Below are 21,867 nucleotides of genomic sequence, written 5' to 3'. Positions count from 1 at the left end.
CTTGTATGAAGCCATTTGGGTGTATGGTCTCCATTACAAGTTTTCTTAAGTAATGTATTACTGTGCAAGTATGGCTGAGATGTGTTCTGGCTGTTTGACCCTTTTTTAGATTGGATTTTATTGGGCTGTGTATATATATATGTATATATATATATATTCTCTCCAATCCTGTCGATTTGTATTTAACAAACAGGCGCTGACTCCGCGGGGTCTTATTTCAGAAACAATTTTATTTTCTTTTAGTGCTCAGATTGACGCGTTTCGACGGTCACAACCGTCTTGCTCACAATACAGAGAAACATTACGTCAGTGCTTTTAACATGTCAAGTGCTCATTGGATCATGTGATGGTTTACCCGTAGTCATGGCAACCAGTTTCCAAACTCACTGGAAAATTACAGCGTTTTCTTTATAACAGTCATTCAGCTTCTCTTACATATATATATGTGTGTGTGTGTGTATATTACCTACTGGCTATCGCCAGTAGGTATATATAGTTAGGATTAATTCCCTATGGGATTTCTGAAAATTCTATGTCTAATAACTTTGGCGTTTGTGGACGGAATCGGCTGAAATTTTCAGGAAAATGGCACATTTTGTTTCTGAGCAGCCCCTGAAAATTTGGTGGGGTTTCGTCAAGGGGGGGCTGAGAAAAAAGGGGGGTCCCAAAACGCGTTTTTTGCATTGAGTTTTCCATAGGGCGGTTGGACTCACTTTTAGCTCGAACGGCTGAATGGATTTGCACGAAACTTGGCAAAATTGTAGGGACTGTTAGCCCGATGTGCCTTTGCTAGGTCTCAATATATGTGCTTCAGTGGATTTTGAGAAATTAACGTTTAAATCAAGATATATATCTGTAACAGCGCTCCGGGCAGCGATCCGGTCCGCTTACTTTTCGCGTTTCGGAACTTTGCGTGCAGAAAGCTGATTGGCTCTCCGGTGTCTGTCAACATTCTAAACAGTCCGGAGCGGCCGCCATCTTGTCTCTCGGTAGGATCGAGAGAGAAGAAGAGGTGAAAAACGAAAGGGGAATTAAATGAAAGGGGGCAAGGTATCCCCCTCTTGACCCCCCTAGGAATGTTGTTGGGGTTATTAAAGGGTCCCGTGGGGAAAAGAAAAAAAAAATGATTTTTCACGGTAGAAGCGCTTCACGGGCCGCGAACTGGGCCGCAAACTGGTAGCGAAACGGGAATTCGCCATTTTGTGCTTCGTTTTAATTGTTTAGAGATAAAAATTATCGCCGCACATCGGCCACAATGCATGAGTATCGTTGAAAAGTCAGCGATATTCATGCATTATCCAGCAAATTCTCTTAGCCGTGTTATCCACCTTCCATTGGATAACATGGTTAAAAACTGCTCTGTGCGTGAGCTTTTTTTTTTTTTTTTTTTTTTTTTTTGCTGCGTGACGTTTGTTAACGTTCGATTCGATGGAAATCAGGAAGTGTTGACCACCATTTTGTCACTGCGAGTAAATATTTTGTTATAAATGAATCCTTATTGAAAAACATTGTCTGCGCCATCTTGCCTTTTTGTCCAATGCCACAATTTTGTCGTGCACGGCAGCCATTTTAGATGCCTTGACCAGGCCCACTCTCTGCACGCCGCCGATCCTCAGCATGGCTTCCCACCCTCGCAAGCATCTCCCCCACGCACTGGTCATCCCCGCTCTGTCTCTCATGCATGGGCCATATACTTCCCCCCATCTGCGCTGCTCTTCTCTGAGAATCACACCCTGTGCCCTCCCGACACCTCTCTTTCACCCTATTCACTACCGCACCCTCTGACACTCCTCTTCCTCTGTGTCCGATTGTCCAGGCCGGACCTAGGCTATCACCTACCCCTGCGGATGTAGTTTATGGCCCCAGCTGTAGAGAATTCAGACATGCCAACCCTCCCGATTCAGGCTTGTGACTACTGATTTCAGTGCTAGTCTCCCGCCTCCCGATTTCTGCAAGCAAAAACTCGGGGGCATATTACCAACAACTAGCGATAATTTTTGTCTCTTATTTGTTTAGAGACAAAAATTATCGCCGCACATCGGCGATTTTTATCGCAGATAAACCTTGCTATTATCGCAGAAAAGTCAGCGATATTCATGTATTATCGAGCAAATGCTCTTAGCCATGTTATCCACCTCCCATTGGATAACATGGCTAAGAACTGCTCAGGGCAGGTGTTAGATTTTGGAGATATTCGCGCTTAGCGCGAATATCTCCAAAAGTTGGTAATAGGAGATAGCGATGTTAGGGACTGTTTCCAGTCGCTAACATCTTGGCACGCCCGCTTTGCATGTCATTAGTGATAAGTATCACTGACATGCAAAGCGGGGCCCAAGATGGTCGCTATCTCCTTTTAGCTGTCACTAACTGGTGTTAGCGACAGCTTGGTAATAGGGAGATATTTTTATCTCCGCTTTCTTGGCTTTTAAAGCCAAAAAAGCGGAGATAAACCCCCTTGATAATATGCCCCACGATTCCTTGGGGGTTTCAGCTGACAGGGCTTGGTATTGTGTTACATGGTAATTTTTCCAGGAAACGTCAGAGGGTCGATGCAGGGGTTCTAGAAGAGGTGATAAACCATTTAAGCCTCATGAACAAGCGCATGGTCTTTTAAAGATTTGTGAAGTACTCGGGGCGGCGGTGTGTGTGTGCCCTCTTTCAGGAGCGGGCGGGGGGGCACTGCCAGCAACTTGCCAGGTCAGGTAGTGTTCAACACGTGCATCACCCTTTCTCTGCCTGCTATTGCGCTCCATGCTTCGGAAAGGTAAGAAAAAGAACGTGCATTTGAGTTTGAAATGTCCGATCCTGCAGCAGCACACTTCCAAAGCCCACACATGACAATAACCCGATTCAAGGCCCCATTCACCCGTTTTTAAAAAAATAGATAACACTCCAACAAAGTAAGATTATAAAACTTTATTAACTATTAACTATAACGAACGGAACAAAAACTAAAAACATTTAAACATTTTTCAACACAAAAAGCAACAATGGTTAGAAGCTGTCTTTTGTGCGAATAGTCCCAAGGCAGCACAACGTGCAGAGTTCTGGACGGCACCCAGGTGATGTCGCCTGGGTGCCGCACTGGTTTTGGGATCCTACAATGCAGCACAGAAAAACAGCGTGGGGCGTCCCGGGTGGTGCGGGGGGAGGCCTCGTCAGTAGCGGTCTGTTGTGCGAATAGTCCCAAGGCAGCAGAACGCGTTGAGATGTTGATGGGACTGTGTCCAGTGTCACATGGCTGACACAACATGTACGACAGGCACCCAGGTGATGTCCAGTAAACTGCCGCACTGGTTTTGGTATCCTACAATGCTGCTCCGAAAATTGGCGTGCGGCGGCCCGGGGGTGGGGGAGGCGGCGTGAACGGGCCTCCCCAGGTGGCGGCCATCTAGCTGAGTTGCGCTCGCTTTTGCGGCTACAGCGTCTCGCTCACCATGTTGTTGAGTTGCTTCCACTCTTGCAGTGCAGCGATAGGCGGCTGCCACATGGCTCTTAAAATGGCGGACGGCTCCTCGGTTTTGGGCCTGGTCCACTGAAATGGCCCTGGGACACCTTGGAACTCGGACGCTTGCCTGCTAGGGCTTGGGCTCCATTCTCGAAAAGCGTCCCCTCAGCCGTGAAGATTCTACAAAAGTTTTGGGGGCCCCCGACTCCCGCAGGCTTCCGGTGGGGAGCGGCTGCCATGATTGCTCGCGGAATGACCACGACGGAGCCACGAGATGGTGGTGCTCTCATGCTGACGCCAGTTTCAGTCTGAATGATCCAGAAACAAGGTGGGGCTTTCATCGTTTGGGAAAAAAAAATGTTCTAAACCAATGAAAAGTGTTATTTTTAGGTCATATGACCAAGCCTTCCATCTTTAGGAAACCAAAAGTAAAATGAACCAATGAAAAGTTTTATAAAAAAGTCACATGACCTGTTATGCGGCATAGGGCTACAAAAAGCGTAGAAAATCCGTTGGCACGTGAGGCGGCGTCAGTAGCGGACCGATGTGCGAATAGGCCGAAGGCAGCACAACGCGCCGAGATCCGGATGGCACCGAGGTGGTGTCCAGCAAATTGCCGCACTGGTGTGGCCATCCTACAATGCTGCGCCGAAAGACGGCGTGTTCAGCTGAGTTGCGGTCACTGTTGCGGTACAGTGACTCGAACGCGCCGAGATCCGGATGGCACCGAGGTGGTGTCCAGCAAATTGCCGCACTGGTGTGGCCATCCTACAATGCTGCGCCGAAAGACGGCGTGTCCAGCTGAATTGCGGTCACTGTTGCGGTACAGTGACTCGAACGCGCCGAGATCCGGATGGCACCGAGGTGGTGTCCAGCAAATTGCCGCACTGGTGTGGCCATCCTACAATGCTGCGCCGAAAGACGGCGTGTCCAGCTGAGTTGCGGTCACTGTTGCGGTACAGTGAGTCGAACGCGCCGAGATCTGGATGGCCCCGATGTTGTGTCCAGCAAGTTGCCGCACTGGTGTGGCCATCCTACAATGCTGCGCCGAAAGTCGGCGTGGGGTGCCCCGTTGGCTTATGAGGTGATGTCAGTAGTGGACCGATGTGTGAATAGGTCGGAACCAGCACAAGGCGCCAAGATCCGAACGGCAAGTCCTGGATGTTGAGTGCCTCAGTTGAGAGTTCTGAGCAGTGCTTGTAAGACTATCTGAAGTTTATTATAAGAATCAGAGTAAGTTGAAGACTGTCTGAAGCTTATTTGCACCTTTTGCAGCTTCACTATTGCCCAAGGTGGTGTTCAGCGGAACTTTTTTCCTTTTCCTTTCTGCTTCTTTTCCTACAATCCGTTTCATCTGAAGACACGACCAGGTCCCTGAATGTGTGTAGGGGGACGCTATTGAGTGAATGAAAATGGCGGCTTGTCCAGCTGAATTGCGGTCACTGTTGCGGTACAGTGAGTCGAACGCGCCGAGATCCAGGACTGATGTGTGAATAGGTCGGAACCAGCACAAGGCGCCAAGATTCGAATGGCAAGTCCTGGATGTTGAGTGCCTCAGTTGAGATTTCTGAGCAGTGCTTGTAAGATTGTCTGAAGCTTATTTGCATCTGCTGCAGCTTCACTATTGCCCTTGTGTGGCCAAAGGTCGCACATGACATAGGCGGCCGGCTCCCGAGGTCCGGCGGAACTTTTTGCCTTTTCCTTTCTGCTTCTTTTCCTACAATCCGTTTCATCTGAAGACACGACCAGGTCCCTGAATGTGTGCAGGGGGACGCTATTGATTGAATGAAAATGGCGGCTTGACACAAAGCTGACTCAAGCGTTACTGTTGATGCTATACAGACAAAAATTGGTTTTCAGTTTGTACATTCTTCATGTTTTTTTTTTCCATCCAAGTCTGATTAAGAGTTTGTAGAAAAATGGCTTCAGATTTTCCACATACTACTCTTCAACATTCTTCCTAAATGTAACAATGTGAAACTCACTAGGAGAACGGCTGTTTCTGTTTCCTTTCAAAATGCTGCCAACAATATTTTCTGAATGGAAGACACCATCTTGTAGCATAAAGGGCCGAAAGGGGTTCTGGTCTGGCCGATGGTTGGTGGAGACATTTTGACTATATCTTGGACCTGCCCGGCCTCGCCCAAAATGGCGCCGGTATAAATGGGACTCGTAACTCCTTGCCCGCAAATGTATATCTAGAAAATGTTATTGTAAGTGGCCCTGTCCTATTTTAATTACAAAATGTATGTCCACCGATTCTGCAACTGTTAGACACCTTAGTTCTTGCAACCTAATGGCCCGCTCGTTACGTTCCTCTACAGTGTAAATGTCTCCTCATCATATACGATTTCAGTTTGCTCCGTGGCCGGCCCACGTGGTTATAGGCCCGTATTTGTATACTGACATTTTCACAATAAAGGTTTTTAAAACAAAACACGGTAGTAGTATTTACATTGGTAAAGTTTTTACTTTTAGTCACTGTTTTCGAATCAGTAAAAGGCAAGTGAAATAAAGCAGTCCAATTACATGACGGATAAAAGGTATAATATGTAGGAACGCAGTAAAGATAAATGGTCAAGGGCAGTTGTGTTTTTCATGTCTGCAACCTAAAGTGATCGATAAGAATCTGATAATCAGGCGTATCGGCGACTAAGACAGCAGGCCGAATCTCTTTTACTCAACGGTTCCGTCATGGAAGGAAGAAACGCCCTTTTTCTCGAAAAAGGAATATATTTTACTTGCAAGACAGTTGTAAATTTTCCGGGAAAGTACATTAGCCTGGAATATTATAACATATGTTTGAAAAAAAAATATTCGAAAACAATAAAAAGCGTAATTTTTAGGTCATATGACCAAGCTTTTCATCATTAAATTAACAAAAGTAAAATGAACCAATGAAAAGTTTTATTAACAAGTCACATGACCTGTTATGCTTACGTTACGCGCTGCGCCTCGGATCACTTCCGGGTGCGCTAACGCGGCGTGTCATATAACGCATTACGCGACAACGTAGGTCAAGAATATAGTCAAAATGTCTCCACCAACCAGCGTTCAGAACACAACCCCTTTCAGCAGTCCAAAAAGTTCTGTTAAATGACAACAGAGGGGACAGGCAACAAGAACCATCAGTCAAAGAGGGGAGGGCAAGTTCTTCTCTTCCGGGTCATGTTGGGGCGCTACCGGAACTGATCGAATTGGTAGTCTACAGTGTTTCTGGATGTTTCAGACTAAAGCTGGCGTCAGCATGAGACCACTACCATCTCGTAGCTCCGTCGTGGCCATTCCACGAGCAATCATGGCAGCCGCTCCCCACCAGAAGCCTGCGGGAGTCGGAGGCCCCCAAGACTTTTGTAGAATCTTCACGGCTGAGGGGACGCTTTTCGAGAATGGGACCCAAGCCCTATCAGGGAAGCGTCCGAGTTCCAATGTGTCCCAGGGCCATTTTAGTGGACCAGGCCCAAAACCGAAGAGCCGGCCGCCATTTTGAGAGCCATGTGGCAGCCGCCTATCGCTGCACCGCAAGAGCGGGAGCAACTCAACTACATGGTGAGCGAGACGCTGTAGTCGCAAGAGCGGGCGGTAAACAGCTGAATGGCGGAAGAGGCACAGTGTAGCAAAAGCGGGCGGAATGGCAACTAAAACGGTAAAGGGGCGCCCCACTACAGCTTGTCTTCAGGTGAAACGGATTGTGGGACAAGGTCCAGAATTGAAGAGTCATCAAAAGGCAAAAAGTTCCGCCGGACCCCGGGAGCCGGCCGCCTATGTCGGGGGCGATCTCAGGCTACACCAGTGCTATAAGACTTGGGGAGGGTGTCGGAGCCAAGCGTCTTATCCGAGTCCATGGCCATCACACCGCCCCTCAGGGGCCTCCGTCAAGCTGTTTAGGAAGGTAACATATCACATTGTTTTCTAATGCAGTCAGGTCCACAAACGACACTCACTTACTTTGAGAATAGTGAAGCTGCAGTAGGTGGAAATAAGCTTCAGACAGTGTTACAAGCACTGCTCAGAACTCTTAACTATGGCACCCAACATCCAGAACTTATGCTATTTGAGAATGGCAGTGACATCGAAGCAACTCAGGGACCAAAACCATTAACGTACTTTCACGTATGAAAATCTTACTTGGGGAGGGGGCAGGAGCGAAGCGCCCCCTCCCAGTCAGCGCCACCACACCGTATGTTGAAAATTTGAAGCCATCGTTCTACAAAGTCAACCAAACTTGGATTGAAAAATCTAGAAAAATGTACAAACTGAAAACCAGTTTTGGTCTGCTTAGCATCAGTAGCAACGCTTGAGTCAGCTTTGTGTCAAGCCGGCATTTTGATTCAACAAAGCACAGGCATTGAAAAAGGCTCAAACTCAGAACTCTGAACTATGGCACCCAACATCCAGGAGCTTGCCATCCGGATCTTGGAGCCTTGTGCTGCTTTCGATCTATTCACACATCGGTCCACTACTGACATCATCTTATAAACCAACGTTATGTAAATAGTTTTTTAATAAAATGTTTTACCCTGTTTCTTTGCTGGTGTGTTGTCTATATTTTTAATATTTGCATAGGGTTTGTCATTATTTTGTGCGGGATGGGTGATGGAGCCGAGCTGTCTTGCAGCTCTCATGGTGTGGAGCTCAGTTCATCTCACTATTTTCGTATTTCTCATGAAGGGTTGTTCCTAATATTTCTATTTTAGCGAGGTCAAAAAGAGATCCAATTAGTGGCCTACTGATTTTGCTCGATTACTTTTATTTTTTTACACGATTTTTCACTATCTGCAAAGACTAAACAGAGTATTGCGACTTTGTGCTTGTTTGTAAATAGAGAATGATCCAAAGAGAACCAATTCTAAAACAGTAAATGCTTGGACAACAATCAATCAAATGGAGAGACAAGCAGGCACGACGGATTACAACGGGGGCAAAGGCTTGCGTTAACTACCGTTCACTATCTGCAAAGAGAGAGTACTACTAAGACAAAAGAGGGGAGGGGGGGGGTGCAGCGTTCAAAGCACATCAGCGTGCATAAATACGAAAATGTTTTTATCTATCACGTACTTGACATTTTAAAGCTTTTCATATTTGCTATTAAAAAACCAATGAAATTCACAGAAAAAACCATAGGTTATAGTGGATATATAGTTAGGAATTTGCATTTACAAAACCTTGAAAATTCAATGAAAAAACCATTGGTTTTAGGCCATATATAGTTAGGGATTTGCATTTACAAAACCTTATTTTACTCGCATAAAACCATTGAAATTCCATATATAGTTATAAGCGCTAACTATATATCGCGCACCCGCAATCCACTGCTGATGATGTCACATATTACATCATTCATGACATGGTTAGTGACATCACTGATGACATCACTGATGACATCTCAGATGACATCTCAAATGACATCACTGAAAACATCTCATTTGACATGACTGATAACATCACTGATGATATCATTCATGTGATAATACGATGAACCTCTTCAGACTCTAATATAACCTTAGATACAATCAGTGTAAACAGACACTCACAGACTGTCACTCATCCATGGAGTTACTCACACACCTAGTCAGTCATGCAAAGAATCAATCACACCTCCATTTCCTCAACTATACAGTTATACAAACTTTACTTATTCAAACATATACTAACACATATTTACTCTATTATACAATCCCTGATACAAGTTCACAATGATCCATACAGCCACGCACACATTCACTGGCTCTTATGCACAGTTATTTATATATGTCAACTCTCACATGTACTGTGTTTTACATATGTACTTACTTTGACATGTAGCACTGAGATATCCATTCACTCACCAATGCACTCATGCACACAGTCAACCGCCCATACAGCTGTTTCCACATGCACTTTTGAAACCATACATCTAGTGAATCAACTGCTCACACATCTATGCACAGAGTCATACACCTCCCAGCCACCCACACACACACTCAGTATCCCATACAAATACTTGGGCAACCAATCAATAACCCATATAGTTACTCATATAGCTACTTATCAACACATGCAACAGTTTACAGAACAACAGACATAATGATGCACAAATTAAGACAGTTTAGTCACTAACCCATGCACTCAGTGAGACACATTTAATCACTCACTCATACAGTCAGTCATGCACCTACTAAATCCTTCATCCAGACACTTATATATCCACTCATTCTTCAATATGTAAAAGATATTTTAACTTTACAGAAACATACAGTCACTGGATGTTGTCATCAGTGATGTCATCAGTGATGTCATTTGAGATGTCATCAGTGATGTCATCAGTGATGTCACTAACCATGTCATGAATGATGTAATATGTGACATCATCAGCAGTGGATTGCGGGTGCGCGATATATAGTTAGCGCTTATAACTATATATGGAATTTCAATGGTTTTATGCGAGTAAAATAAGGTTTTGTAAATGCAAATCCCTAACTATATATGGCCTAAAACCAATGGTTTTTTCATTGAATTTTCAAGGTTTTGTAAATGCAAATTCCTAACTATATATCCACTATAACCTATGGTTTTTTCTGTGAATATATATATATATATGTGTATATATATATGTGTATGTGTATGTATGTATATATATATTCACTGAAAAAACCATAGGTTATAGGCCATATATAGTTAGGAATTTGCATTTACAAAACCTTGAAAATTCACTGAAAAAACCATTGGTTATAGACCATATATAGTTAGGGATTAGCCTTTTCAAAACCTTATTTTACTCACACAAAACCATTGAAATTTCATATATAGTTAGTTCCACTAACTATATATCGCGCACCCGCAATCCACTGCTGATGATGTCACATATTACATCATTCATGACATGGTTAGTGACATCACTGATGACATCTCAAATGACATCACTGATGACATCACTGATGACAACATCCAGTGACTATGTTTCTGTAAAGTTAAAATATGTCTTACATATTGAAGAATGAGTGGATGTATAAGTGTCTGGATGAAGGATTTAGTAGGTGCATGACTGACTGTATGAGTGAGTGATTAAATGTGTCTCACTGAGTGCATGGGTTAGTGACTAAACTGTTTTAATTTGTGCATCATTATATCTGTTGTTCTACAAACTGCTGCATATGTTGATCCGTAGCTATATGAGTAACTGTATGGGTTATTCATTGGTTGTCCAAGTATTTGTATGGGAAACTGAGTGTGTGTGTATGGGTGGCTGGGAGGTGTGTGACTCTGTACATAGATGTGTGAGTAGTTGATTCACTATATGTATGGGTTCAAAAGTGCATGTGGAAACAGCTGTATGGGCGGTTGACTGTGCATGAGTGTATTATTGAGTGAATGGATATCTCAGTGCTACATGTCAAAGTAAGTACATATGTAAAACACAGTACATGTGAGAGTTGACATATATAAATAACTGTGCATAAGAGCCAGTGAATGTGTGAGTGGCTGTATGAATCATTGTGAACATGTATCAGGGATTGTATAAGAGAGTAAAGTAAATATGTGTTAGTATATGTTTGAATAAGTAAGGTGTGTATAACTGTATAGTTGAGAAAATGGAGGTGTGATTGATTTTTTGCATAACTGACTAGGTGTGTGAGTAACTCCATGGATGAGTGACAGTCTGTGACTGTCTGTTTACACTGATTGTATCTAAGGTTATATTAGAGTCTGAAGAGGTTCATGGTATTATCACATGAATGATATCATCAGTGATGTGATCAGTTATGTCAAATGAGATGTTATCAGTGATTTTATCAGTGATGTCATTTGAGATGTCATCAGTGATGTCATTTGAGATGTCATCAGTGATGTCATTTGAGATGTCATCAGTGATGTCATCAGTGATGTCACTAACCATGTCATGAATGATGTAATATGTGACATCATCAGCAGTGGATTGCGGGTGCGCGATATATAGTTAGTGGAACTAACTATATATGAAATTTCAATGGTTTTGTGTGAGTAAAATAAGGTTTTGAAAAGGCTAATCCCTAACTATATATGGTCTATAACCAATGTTTTTTTCAGTGAATTTTCAAGGTTTTGTAAATGCAAATTCCTAACTATATATGGCCTATAACCTATGGTTTTTTCAGTGAATTTCATTGGTTTTTTAATAGCAAATATCAAAAGCTGTAAAATGTCAAGTACGTGATAGGTAAAAACTTTTTCGTGTTTATGCACGCTGATGTGCTTTGAACGCTGCCCCCCTCCCCTCTTTTCTCTTAGTAGTACTCTCTCTTTGCAGATAGTGAAGAGTAGTTAACGCAGGCCTTTACCCCCGTTGTAATCCGTCGTGCCTGCTTGTCTCTCCATTTGATTGATTGTTATCCAAGCATTTACTGTTTTACAATTGATTCTCTTTGGTTCATTCTCTATTTACAAACAAGCACAAAGTCGCAATACTCTGTTTAGTCTTTGCAGATAGTGAAAAATCGTGTAAAAAAATAAAAGTAATCGAGCAAAATCAGTAGGCCACTAATTGGATCTCTTTTTGACCTCGCTAAAATAGAAATATTAGGAACAACCCTTCATGAGAAATACGAAAATAGTGAGATGAACTGAGCTCCACACCATGAGGGCTGCAAGACAGCTCGGCTCCGTCACCCACCCCGCCCAAAATAACGACAAACCCTATGCAAATATTAAAAATATAGACAACACACCAGCAAAGTAACAGGGTAAAACATTTTATTAAATAACTATTTACATTACGTTGGTTTATGAGATGATGTCAGTAGTGGACCGATGTGTGAATAGGTCGGAAGCAGCACAAGGCGCCAAGATCCGGATGGCAAGTCCTGGATGTTGGGTGCCATAGTTCAGAGTTCTGAGCAGCGCTTGTAACACTGTCTGAAGCTTATTTCCACCTACTGCAGCTTCACTATTCTCAAAGTAAGTGAGGGTCGTTTGTGGACCTGACTGCATTTGAAAACAATGTTATATGGTACCTCCCTAAACCGCTTGACGGAGGCCCCCGAGGGGCGGTGTGATGGCACGGACTCGGAGAAGACGCTTGGCTCCGACCCCCTCCCCAAGTCTTATAGCACTGGTGTAGCCTGAGATCGCCCCCGACATAGGCGGCCGGCTCCCGGGGTCCGGCGGAACTTTTTGCCTTTTGATGACTCTTCTATTCTGGAATTTGTCCCACAATCCGTTTGACCTGAAGACACGCTGTAGTGGGGCGCCCCTTTACGGTTTTAGTTGCCATTCCGCCCGCTTTTGCTACACTGTGCCTCTTCCGCCATTCAGCTGTTTACCGCCCGCTCTTGCGACTACAGCGTCTCGCTCATCATGTAGTTGAGTTGCTCCCGCTCTTGCGGTGCAGCGATAGGCGACTGCCACAGGACTCTCAAAATGGCGGCCGGCTCTTCAGATTTGGGCGTGGTCCACTAAAATGGCCCTGGGACACCTTGGAACTCGGACGCTTCCCTGATAGGGCTTGGGTCCCATTCTCGAAAGCGTCCCCTCAGCCGTGAAGATGCTACAAAAGTCTTGGGGGCCCCCGACTCCCGCAGGCTTCTGGTGGGGAGCGGCTGCCATGTCTGCTCGTGGAATGGCCACGACGGAGCTACGAGATGGTGGTGCTCTCATGCTGACGCCAGCTTCAGTCTGAAACATCCAGAAACACTGTAGACTACCAATTCGATCAGTTCCGGTAGCGCCCCAACATGACCCGGTAGAGAAGAACTTGCCCTCCCCTCTTTGACTGATGGTTCTTGTTGCCTGTCCCCTCTGTTGTCATTTTACAGAACTTTTTGGACTGCTGAAAGGGGTTGTGTTCCGAACGCTGGTTGGTGGAGACATTTTGACTATATTCTTGACCTACGTTGTCGCGTAATGCGTTATATGACACGCCGCGTTAGCGCACCCGGAAGTGATCCGGGGCGCGGCGCGCAGCGCGTAACGTAAGCATAACAGGTCATGTGACTTGTTAATAAAACTTTTTATTGGTTCATTTTACTTTTGTTATTTTAATAATGAAAAGCTTGGTCATATGACCTAAAAAATACGCTTTTTATTGATTTCGAACTTTTTTTTAAAAAACATATATGTTATAATATTCCAGGCTAATGTACTTTCCCAGAAAATTTACAACTGTCCTGCAAGTAAAATATATTCCTTTTTCGAGAAAAAGGGCGTTTCTTCGTTCCATGACGGAGCCGTTGAGTAAAAGAGACTCGGCCTGCTGTCATAGTCGCCGATACGCCTGATTATCAGATTCTTATCGATCACTTTATGTTGCAGGAGTGGAAAACACAACTGCCCTTGACCATTTATCTTTACTGCGTTCCTACATATTATACCTTTTATCCGTCATGTAATTGGACTGCTTTATTTCACTTGCCTTTTACTGATTCGAAAACAGTGACTAAAAGTAAAAACTTTACCAATGTAAATACTACTACCATGTTTTGTTTTAAAAACCTTTATTGTGAAAATGTCAGTATACAAATACGGGCCTATAACCACGTGGGCCGGCCACGGAGCAAACTGAAATCGTATATGATGAGGAGACATTTACATTATAGAGGAACGTAACGAGCGAGCCATTAGGTTGCAAGAACTAAGGTGTCTAACAGTTGCGGAATCGGTGGACGTACATTTTGTAATTAAAATACGACAGGGCCACTTACAAAAAAGTTATCTAGATATACATTTGCGTGCAAGTACCATGGGTGACGTTAATTCGAACTTTCAATAGTACAGTAATCAATAACACATCAGAACTTAATATCAATAGGGATGTCGAAATATTCAATCAATTCTCGTCCCCGCCCGCCATGAGCATCAAAACTGCATTCATATCTCGTGATATCAAGGTTGTTCAACCAGTACACAACAAGGAGTTACGAGTCCCATTTATACCGGCGCCATTTTGGGCGAGGCCGGGCAGGTCCAAGATATAGTCAAAATGTCTCCACCAACCATCGGCCAGACCAGAACCCCTTTCGGCCCTTTATGCTACAAGATGGTGTCTTCCATTCAGAAAATATTGTTGGCAGCATTTTGAAAGGAAAGTTAAACAGCCGTTCTCCTAGTGAGTCTCACATTGTTACATTTAGGAAGAATGTTGAAGAGTAATATGTGGAAAATCTGAAGCCATTTTTCTACAAACTCTCAATCAGCCTTGGATGGAAAAAAAAATCCTGAAGAATGTACAAACTGAAAACCAATTTTTGTCTGTATAGCATCAACAGCAACGCTTGAGTCAGCTTTGTGTCAAGCCGCCATTTTCATTCAATCAATAGCGTCCCCCTGCACACATTCAGGGACCTGGTCGTGTCTTCAGGTGAAACGGATTGTGGGACAAGAAGCAGAAAGGAAAAGGAAAAAAGTTCAGCCGGACCTCGGGAGCCGGCCGCCTATGTCATGGGCGATCTTTGGCCACACCAGGGCAATAGTGAAGCTGCAGCAGGTGCAAATAAGCTTCAGACAGTCTTACAAGCACTGCTTTTCTAAACATTTTTTGATTTTTTTGTATTTTTGCACAGTTTCATATTTTTTTTTTGTTTTTGATGGAGGGGAAACAACAAAAAACAGGCATTGAAAAAGGCTCAACAGTGCAGGGCGCCTTGTGCTGGTTCCGACCTATTCACACATCGGTCCACTACTGACATCACCTCATAAGCCAACGGGGCACCCCACGCCGACTTTCGGCGCAGCATTGTAGGATGGCCACACCAGTGCGGCAATTTGCTGGACTCCACCTCGGTGCCATCCGGATCTCGGCGCGTTCGAGTCACTGTACCGCAAGAGTGACCGGAACTCAGCTGGACACGCCGTCTTTCGGCGCAGCATTGTAGGATGGCCACACCAGTGCGGCAATTTGCTGGACACCACCTCGGTGCCATCCGGATCTCGGCGCGTTGTGCTGCCTTCGGCCTACTGTAGCCGCAAGTGCGGACGCAACTCAGTTGGACGGCGAGTGAAACGCTAAGGGGCGCTCCACTGCAGCCGAGGAGCCTCCATCTTGGGGGAGACGCACAGCCCCCACTGACTGACGCGACCAAACAGCCCAATGGGGCGCCCCACGCCGACTTTCGGCGCAGCATTGTAGGATAGCCACACCAGTGCAGCAACTTGCTGGACACTAACTCGGTGCCATCCGGATCTCGGCGCGTTGTGCTGCCTTCGGCCTATTCGCACATCGGTCCGCTACTGACGCCGCCTCACGTGCCAACGGATTTTCTACGCTTTTTGTAGCCCTATGCCGCATAACAGGTCATGTGACTTGTTTATAAAACTTTTCATTGGTTCATTTTACTTTTGGTTTCCTAAAGATGGAAGGCTTGGTCATATGACCTAAAAATAACACTTTTCATTGGTTTAGAACATTTTTTTTTCCCAAACGATGAAAGCCCCACCTTGTTTCTGGATGATTCAGACTGAAGCTGGCGTCAGCATGAGAGCACCACCATCTCGTGGCTCCGTCGTGGTCATTCCGCGAGCAATCATGGCAGCCGCTCCCCACCGGAAGCCTGCAGGAGTCGAGGGCCCCCAAGACTTTTGTAGAATCTTCACGGCTGAGGGGACGCTTTCGAGAATGGAGCCCAAGCCCTAGCAGGCAAGCATCCGAGTTCCAAGGTGTCCCAGGGCCATTTTAGTGGACCAGGCCCAAAACCGAAGAGCCGTCCGCCATTTTAAGAGTCCTGTGGCAGCCGCCTATCGCTGCACTGCAAGAGTGGGAGCAACTCAACTACATGGTGAGCGAGACGCTGTAGCCGCAAGAGCGGGCGCAACTCAGCTGGATGGCCGCCACCTGGGGAGGCCCGTTCACGCCGCCACCCCCACGCCCCCCCGGGCCGCCCCACGCCAATTTTCGGAGCAGCATTGTAGGATACCAAAACCAGTGCGGCAGTTTACTGGACATCACCTGGGTGCCATCCACATCTCAGCGCGTTCTGCTGCCTTGGGACTATTCGCACAACAGACCGCTACTGACGAGGCCTCCCCCCGCACCACCCGGGACGCCCCACGCTGTTTTTCTGAGCTGCATTGTAGGATCCCAAAAACCAGTGCGGCACCCAGGTGACATCACCTGGGTGCCGTCCAGAACTCAGCACGTTGTGCTGCCTTGAGACTATTCGCACAAAAGACAGCTTCTGACCATTGTTGCTTTTTTTTGTCAAAAATGTTTAAATGTTTTTACAGTTTTTGTTCCGTTCGTTATATTTAAAAGTTAATAAAGTTTTATAATCCTACTTTGTTGGAGTGCTATATATTTTTAAAAAATCGGGTGAATGGGGCCTTGAATCGGGTTATTGTCATGTGTGGGCTTTGGAAGTGTACTGCTACAGGATCGGACATTTCAAACTCAAATGCACGTTCTTTTTCTTACCTTTCCGAAGCATGGAGCGCAATAGCAGGCAGAGAAAGGGTGATGCAAGTGTTGAACACTGCCTGGCCTGGCAAGTTGCTGGCAGTGCCCCCCCCGCCCGCTCCTGAAAGAGGACACACACACACCGCCGCCCCGAGTACTTCACAGATCTTTAAAAGACCATGCGCTTGTTCATGAGGCTTAAATGGTTTATCACCCCTTCTAGAACCCCTGCATCGACCCTCTGACGTTTCCTGGAAAAATTACCACGTAACACAATACCAAGCCTTGTCAGTTGAAACCCCCGAGGAATCGTGGGGCATATTATCAAGGGGGTTTATCTCCGCTTTTTTGGCTTTAAAATCCAAGAAAGCGGAGATAAAATTATCTCCCTATTACCAGGCTGTCGCTAACACCAGTTAGTGACAGCTAAAAGAAGATAGCGACCATCTTGGGCCCCGCTTTGCATGTCAGTGATATTTATCACTAATGACATGCAAAGTGGGCGTGCCAAGATGTTAGCGACTGGAAACAGTCCCTAACATCGCTATCTCCTATTACCAACTTTTGGAGATATTCGCGCTAAGCGCGAATATCTCCAAAAGCTAACACCTGCCCTGAGCAGTTCTTAGCCATGTTATCCAATGGGAGGTGGATAACATGGCTAAGAGCATTTGCTCGATAATGCATGAATATCGCTGACTTTTCAGCGATATTCATGCATTGCAGCCGTTTTTTATCGCATTTGCGATAAACCTTGCTAATAGCAAGGTTTATCTGCGATAAAAATTGCCGATGTGCGGCGATAATTTTTGTCTCTAAACAAGTTAGAGACAAAAATTATCGCTAGTTGTTGGTAATATGCCCCCGGGTTTTTGCTTGCAGAAATCGGGAGGCGGGAAACTAGCACTGAAATCAGTAGTCTCACGCCTGAATCGGGAGGGTTGGCATGTCTGGATTCTCTACAGCTGGGGCCATAAACTACATCCGCAGGGCTAGGTGATAGCCTGGGACCGGCCTGGCATCTAAAATGGCTGCCGTGCACGACAAAATTGTGGCATTGGAAAAAAGGCAAGATGGCGCAGACAATGTTTATCAATAAGGATTCATTTATAACAAAATATTTTATCGCACTGACAAATTGGCGGTCAACACTTCCTGATTTCCATCGAATCGAACGTTAACAGACGTCACGCAGCAAAAAAAAAAAAAAGCTCACGCACAGCCGCTGGAAGACATGTATCAACATATATGAGCCTCCTCAGCCACCCTCAGAAAACATAAGGGATTAGGATACGTCTCCCGCACCCCCTTATACCTAGTAATTTAATTAAAACGAAGCACAAAATGGCGAATTCCCGTTTCGCTACCAGTTTGCGGCCCAGTTCGCGGCCCGGGAAGCGCTTCTACCGTGACCACGGGACCCTTTAATAACCCCAACAACATTCCTAGGGGGTCAAGAGGGGTATACCTTGCCCCCTTTCATTAAATTCCCCCTTCGTTTTTCACCTCTTCTTCTCTCTCGATCCTACCGAGAGATAAGATGGCGGCCGCTCCGGACTGTTTAGAATGTTGACAGACACCGGGGAGCCAATCAGCTTCGCATCGCAAAGTTCCGTTTCGCGAAAAGTAAGCGGACCGGAGCGCAGCCCGGAGCGCTGTTACAGATATATATCTTGTTTTGAACGTTAATTTCTCAAAATCCACTGGAGCACATATATTGAGACCTAGCAAAGGCACATCGGGCTAACAGTCCCTACAATTTTGCCAAGTTTCGTGCAAATCCATTCAGCAGTTCGAGCTAAAAGTGAGGCCAAAGGCCCTATGGAAATTAACATGGGAAAAACGCGTTTTGGACCCCCCTTTTTTCTCGGCCCCCCCTTGACGAAACCCCCCCAAATTTTCAGGGGCTGCTCAGAAACAAAATGTGCCATTTTCCTGACAATTTCAGCCGATTCCGTCCACAAACGCCAAAGTTATTAGACATAGAATTTTCAAAAGTTCCATAGACAAAAAATCCTAACTATATATACCTACTGGCGACACGCCAGTAGGTAATATATATATATGTATATGTATATGTATATATATATATATATATATATATATATATATATGTATATGTATACATATACATATATATACACATATACACATACATATATATACATACATACACGCTCCGGGGTCCCTCACATGGGTGGGGATAATTCACTGCTTATGACTTTGATGAGTATACCCCCTGGAAGAGAACTAGGATTACAGGTAAGTAACTTATCCTACTTGCCCTTCCGAGCCTAAACAATGCAAACAGATTCTCTTCTCAGCTGACATTATTTCCGCATCAATAGCCTTTAAGTAAGTAATAAATTCCTCTTCCTGACTAATCCATGGAATGGGTGGTTTCCCTTTATTTTGGATGAATTTAGATGGTAAATCGAGCTGCATTTGTCCAGAAAAAGACACTTACGAGCTCCCAATTAGTTATTTGAGATGATCTGGATGCGACTAGACGACAATGACGGAGAATGCCACCAGTTGGTGGGTGAGGTGTCTTCCCCTATTATTGATATAATGCTGTGGGTTATCGGATAGCATAGATAATAGCTCTGAGTTTTTATTGGGACCCTGAACTGTGTTGCGTATGACTATTTTTAATGGGAAGACATGCGGAGGTCATAAAGAATAACCTCTCTCTCTCCTGGTTTGTGACACTGCAGGTTTACACCCCTACCTATTTTATATTCCAGATGAAACTCCACCAAATCCATTTATCTGTAGAGTGCCATAAGCCTACAAGGTTTTGCACTATTGGGGAAATATATTTACATCTAACTAATGCAAAGAATGAAAAAAAGGGTATGAAAGTAAAACAAAAACTGACAAGACTTGACAAGTGTAAAACACTCAGTAATTCATCTTAATGTGCATCCATTATAAGAAACGTCAAGTGATGAGCCACTTTACCGATCTTTCTGAGTGAATTTAAGGTACAAAATTATTAGTTGGCCTTCCTGGTGCAAGCCTGAAAAACAAAAGCCAAAGCAAAGGCTCTAGTTAGCGAATATGACGTGGTGAGACTGTCCACCTGAGAAGATGAACGTAGTGATAATTCTAGCTTACCCTTCCCAGGTACATTTTTCTACACAGATTTCTCTTTCTGCTTACTTGGGTCAAAAGATGCAGGACTTTGGGAAAGAAGATCTATAGCAGACGAACCAGCTTTAGCCCATTGACCTTAGAGCTAAAGGCTCAGACCATTTTGCATCACACAAGATTTAATGCCTGTTAAAAAAAAAAAAAATAGGAGATAACTTATACCATTTTGAACAATTGCAAATAATGTCAGATAAAGGAATCGTAGTCTATTTTCTACTTTCTTTTGGAAATGGACACAGAGTTTGATCATCTCAGTTAGATGACATTCTGTATGTGTTTTTATAACTAGAGGTTTTATTTTTTGGTCTGTTACTTAAAATGTCTTTGAATTCATATTTTTTCTATTTACTAGGTATTGAAATGCATCAGCGTCTATCCAACATCGAGAGAAACTGGCCCTACTACTTTGGATTTGGCCTTCCATTGGCCTCCCTCACTGCAATGCAGTCTTCATACATTATCAGGTAAGGGGTGCTAATGCGGTAGAAATCTGATGAGGTTTAAAGTCATTTAAATGATTAAGAATTATAGTGTTCTTAAGTAATATTAGTTTTCTGACTTGCTGTTGATCCCAGGGAGAATGTTTACATTGGCAAGATAAGTTGAGTTGAAAGTGAGAATCATTTTTCAAATGCAAAAAATGTGCCCAAAAATTCTGCGATCTTCAGAACAATTTCACTTGGTTAACCTACATGACATGCCTCTCGGACAGTAGTATCTAACATTATTTTAAAATACCCTTTTTTCTCCATCTCTCCCGAATCTTAATACCCTTTACAGAGTACAGGACTATACTCCACTGTCAATTGCCTTAACCCCTTCCATGCTCATGACGAGCTGAGCTCGTCATGAGGCACAGTTGAGCTGTGCTGATGACGAGCTGAGCTCGTCATAAATACAGTAGAATAGTAATTTCCAGCACAGGGGAAAAATAACCACAGCAGCGATGTGGTTAAAATTGGACCTTGGGTATAGGCCCAAGCAGCAAGCAATGGCCTGTTAGGATAGTCCACACACAGCAGCTAGTATTCCAAATTAAATACCAAGAAACTGAAAGAGAAGCATTGGTAAGTTAGAGAAGAAAGTTTGTCCCTACCATTACTTATACTTTCAAAGTCTTTGTCGTAATTAGAGATTCCAACTTTCTATGTGTGTTGCTGTTTAAAGCTTGTAGTGATTATTTGTCAGAAGTAATTATCTTAGCTTGTTGCAAACTTTTGACATGATGTGGTACCTCACCAAAACCTTGGTGCCCATGTCAACTAATTCTGTTAGTTTCAGTTGACTCTAAATGTAAGTATTACTTAAAAAGATAACTGCAAGGGGAGCAGTGAGCATGGTAGTGTACTGTAGGTTTGGTGAAGGAGAAGTGGATGCAGCAGTTGTCGATCCACAGGAGCTCGGTGGTATGGCTGAAGGCGGTGATGTCTCTGGTGGAGAAGATGGGGTTGAGTGTGTGTCCTACTGAGTGGTTTGGGGAGGTGACCAGTTGTTTGAGTCAGACGGTGGCGAGGTTCTTCAGCAGAGACTAGGTGTTTTTGTCATTGGAGTGGTACAGGGAAAAGTTGAGGTCACCGAGGAGGATGTAGTCTGTAGAGGTGAGGGCCTGGGCTGTGATGAAGTCGATGATGCAATAGTTGAAGTGTGAACGAGATCTGGGGGTCTGTAGAAGAGGGTGCGGCAGAGGAAGGTGTTCGGGTTGGTATGGTATATGTGAAAAGTTACATAGGAAACACCATCGATAGTGGACTGTAATTCAGTAACTATCCAAAAAATTAAGCAACGATTTTTATTGGTTTTTAACTTTATTCATCTTTTTAGTAAAAAAGTTTTTTCCTCTTGTTTTTTTCATATATTTTATAGGAAAATATTAATCACATAAATATTAAAACAATTCTGTGCATTTTCGACCTGCTATTCC

General features: G+C 44.3%; 1 protein-coding gene across 1 annotated transcript in view; it reads left to right on the top strand.

Annotated features, from left to right (window-relative positions):
- Positions 1–21,867, top strand: part of EI24 (EI24 autophagy associated transmembrane protein) — a 314,169-nt gene that overhangs the window by 166,651 nt on the left and 125,651 nt on the right. Inside the window, exon 9 of the mRNA XM_086957152.1 lies at positions 20,299–20,410. Coding sequence (XP_086813278.1) covers positions 20,299–20,410 — 112 coding nt within the window. The remainder of the gene's footprint in view (positions 1–20,298; positions 20,411–21,867) is intronic.

This window comes from Lissotriton vulgaris, chromosome 2_1 (genome assembly GCF_964263255.1).
Source record: "Lissotriton vulgaris chromosome 2_1, aLisVul1.2, whole genome shotgun sequence".
NCBI classification, from domain to species: Eukaryota; Metazoa; Chordata; class Amphibia; order Caudata; family Salamandridae; genus Lissotriton; species Lissotriton vulgaris.
Note: the sequence above shows the minus strand (reverse complement) of the source record. Positions and strands in the feature narration are given on the sequence as shown.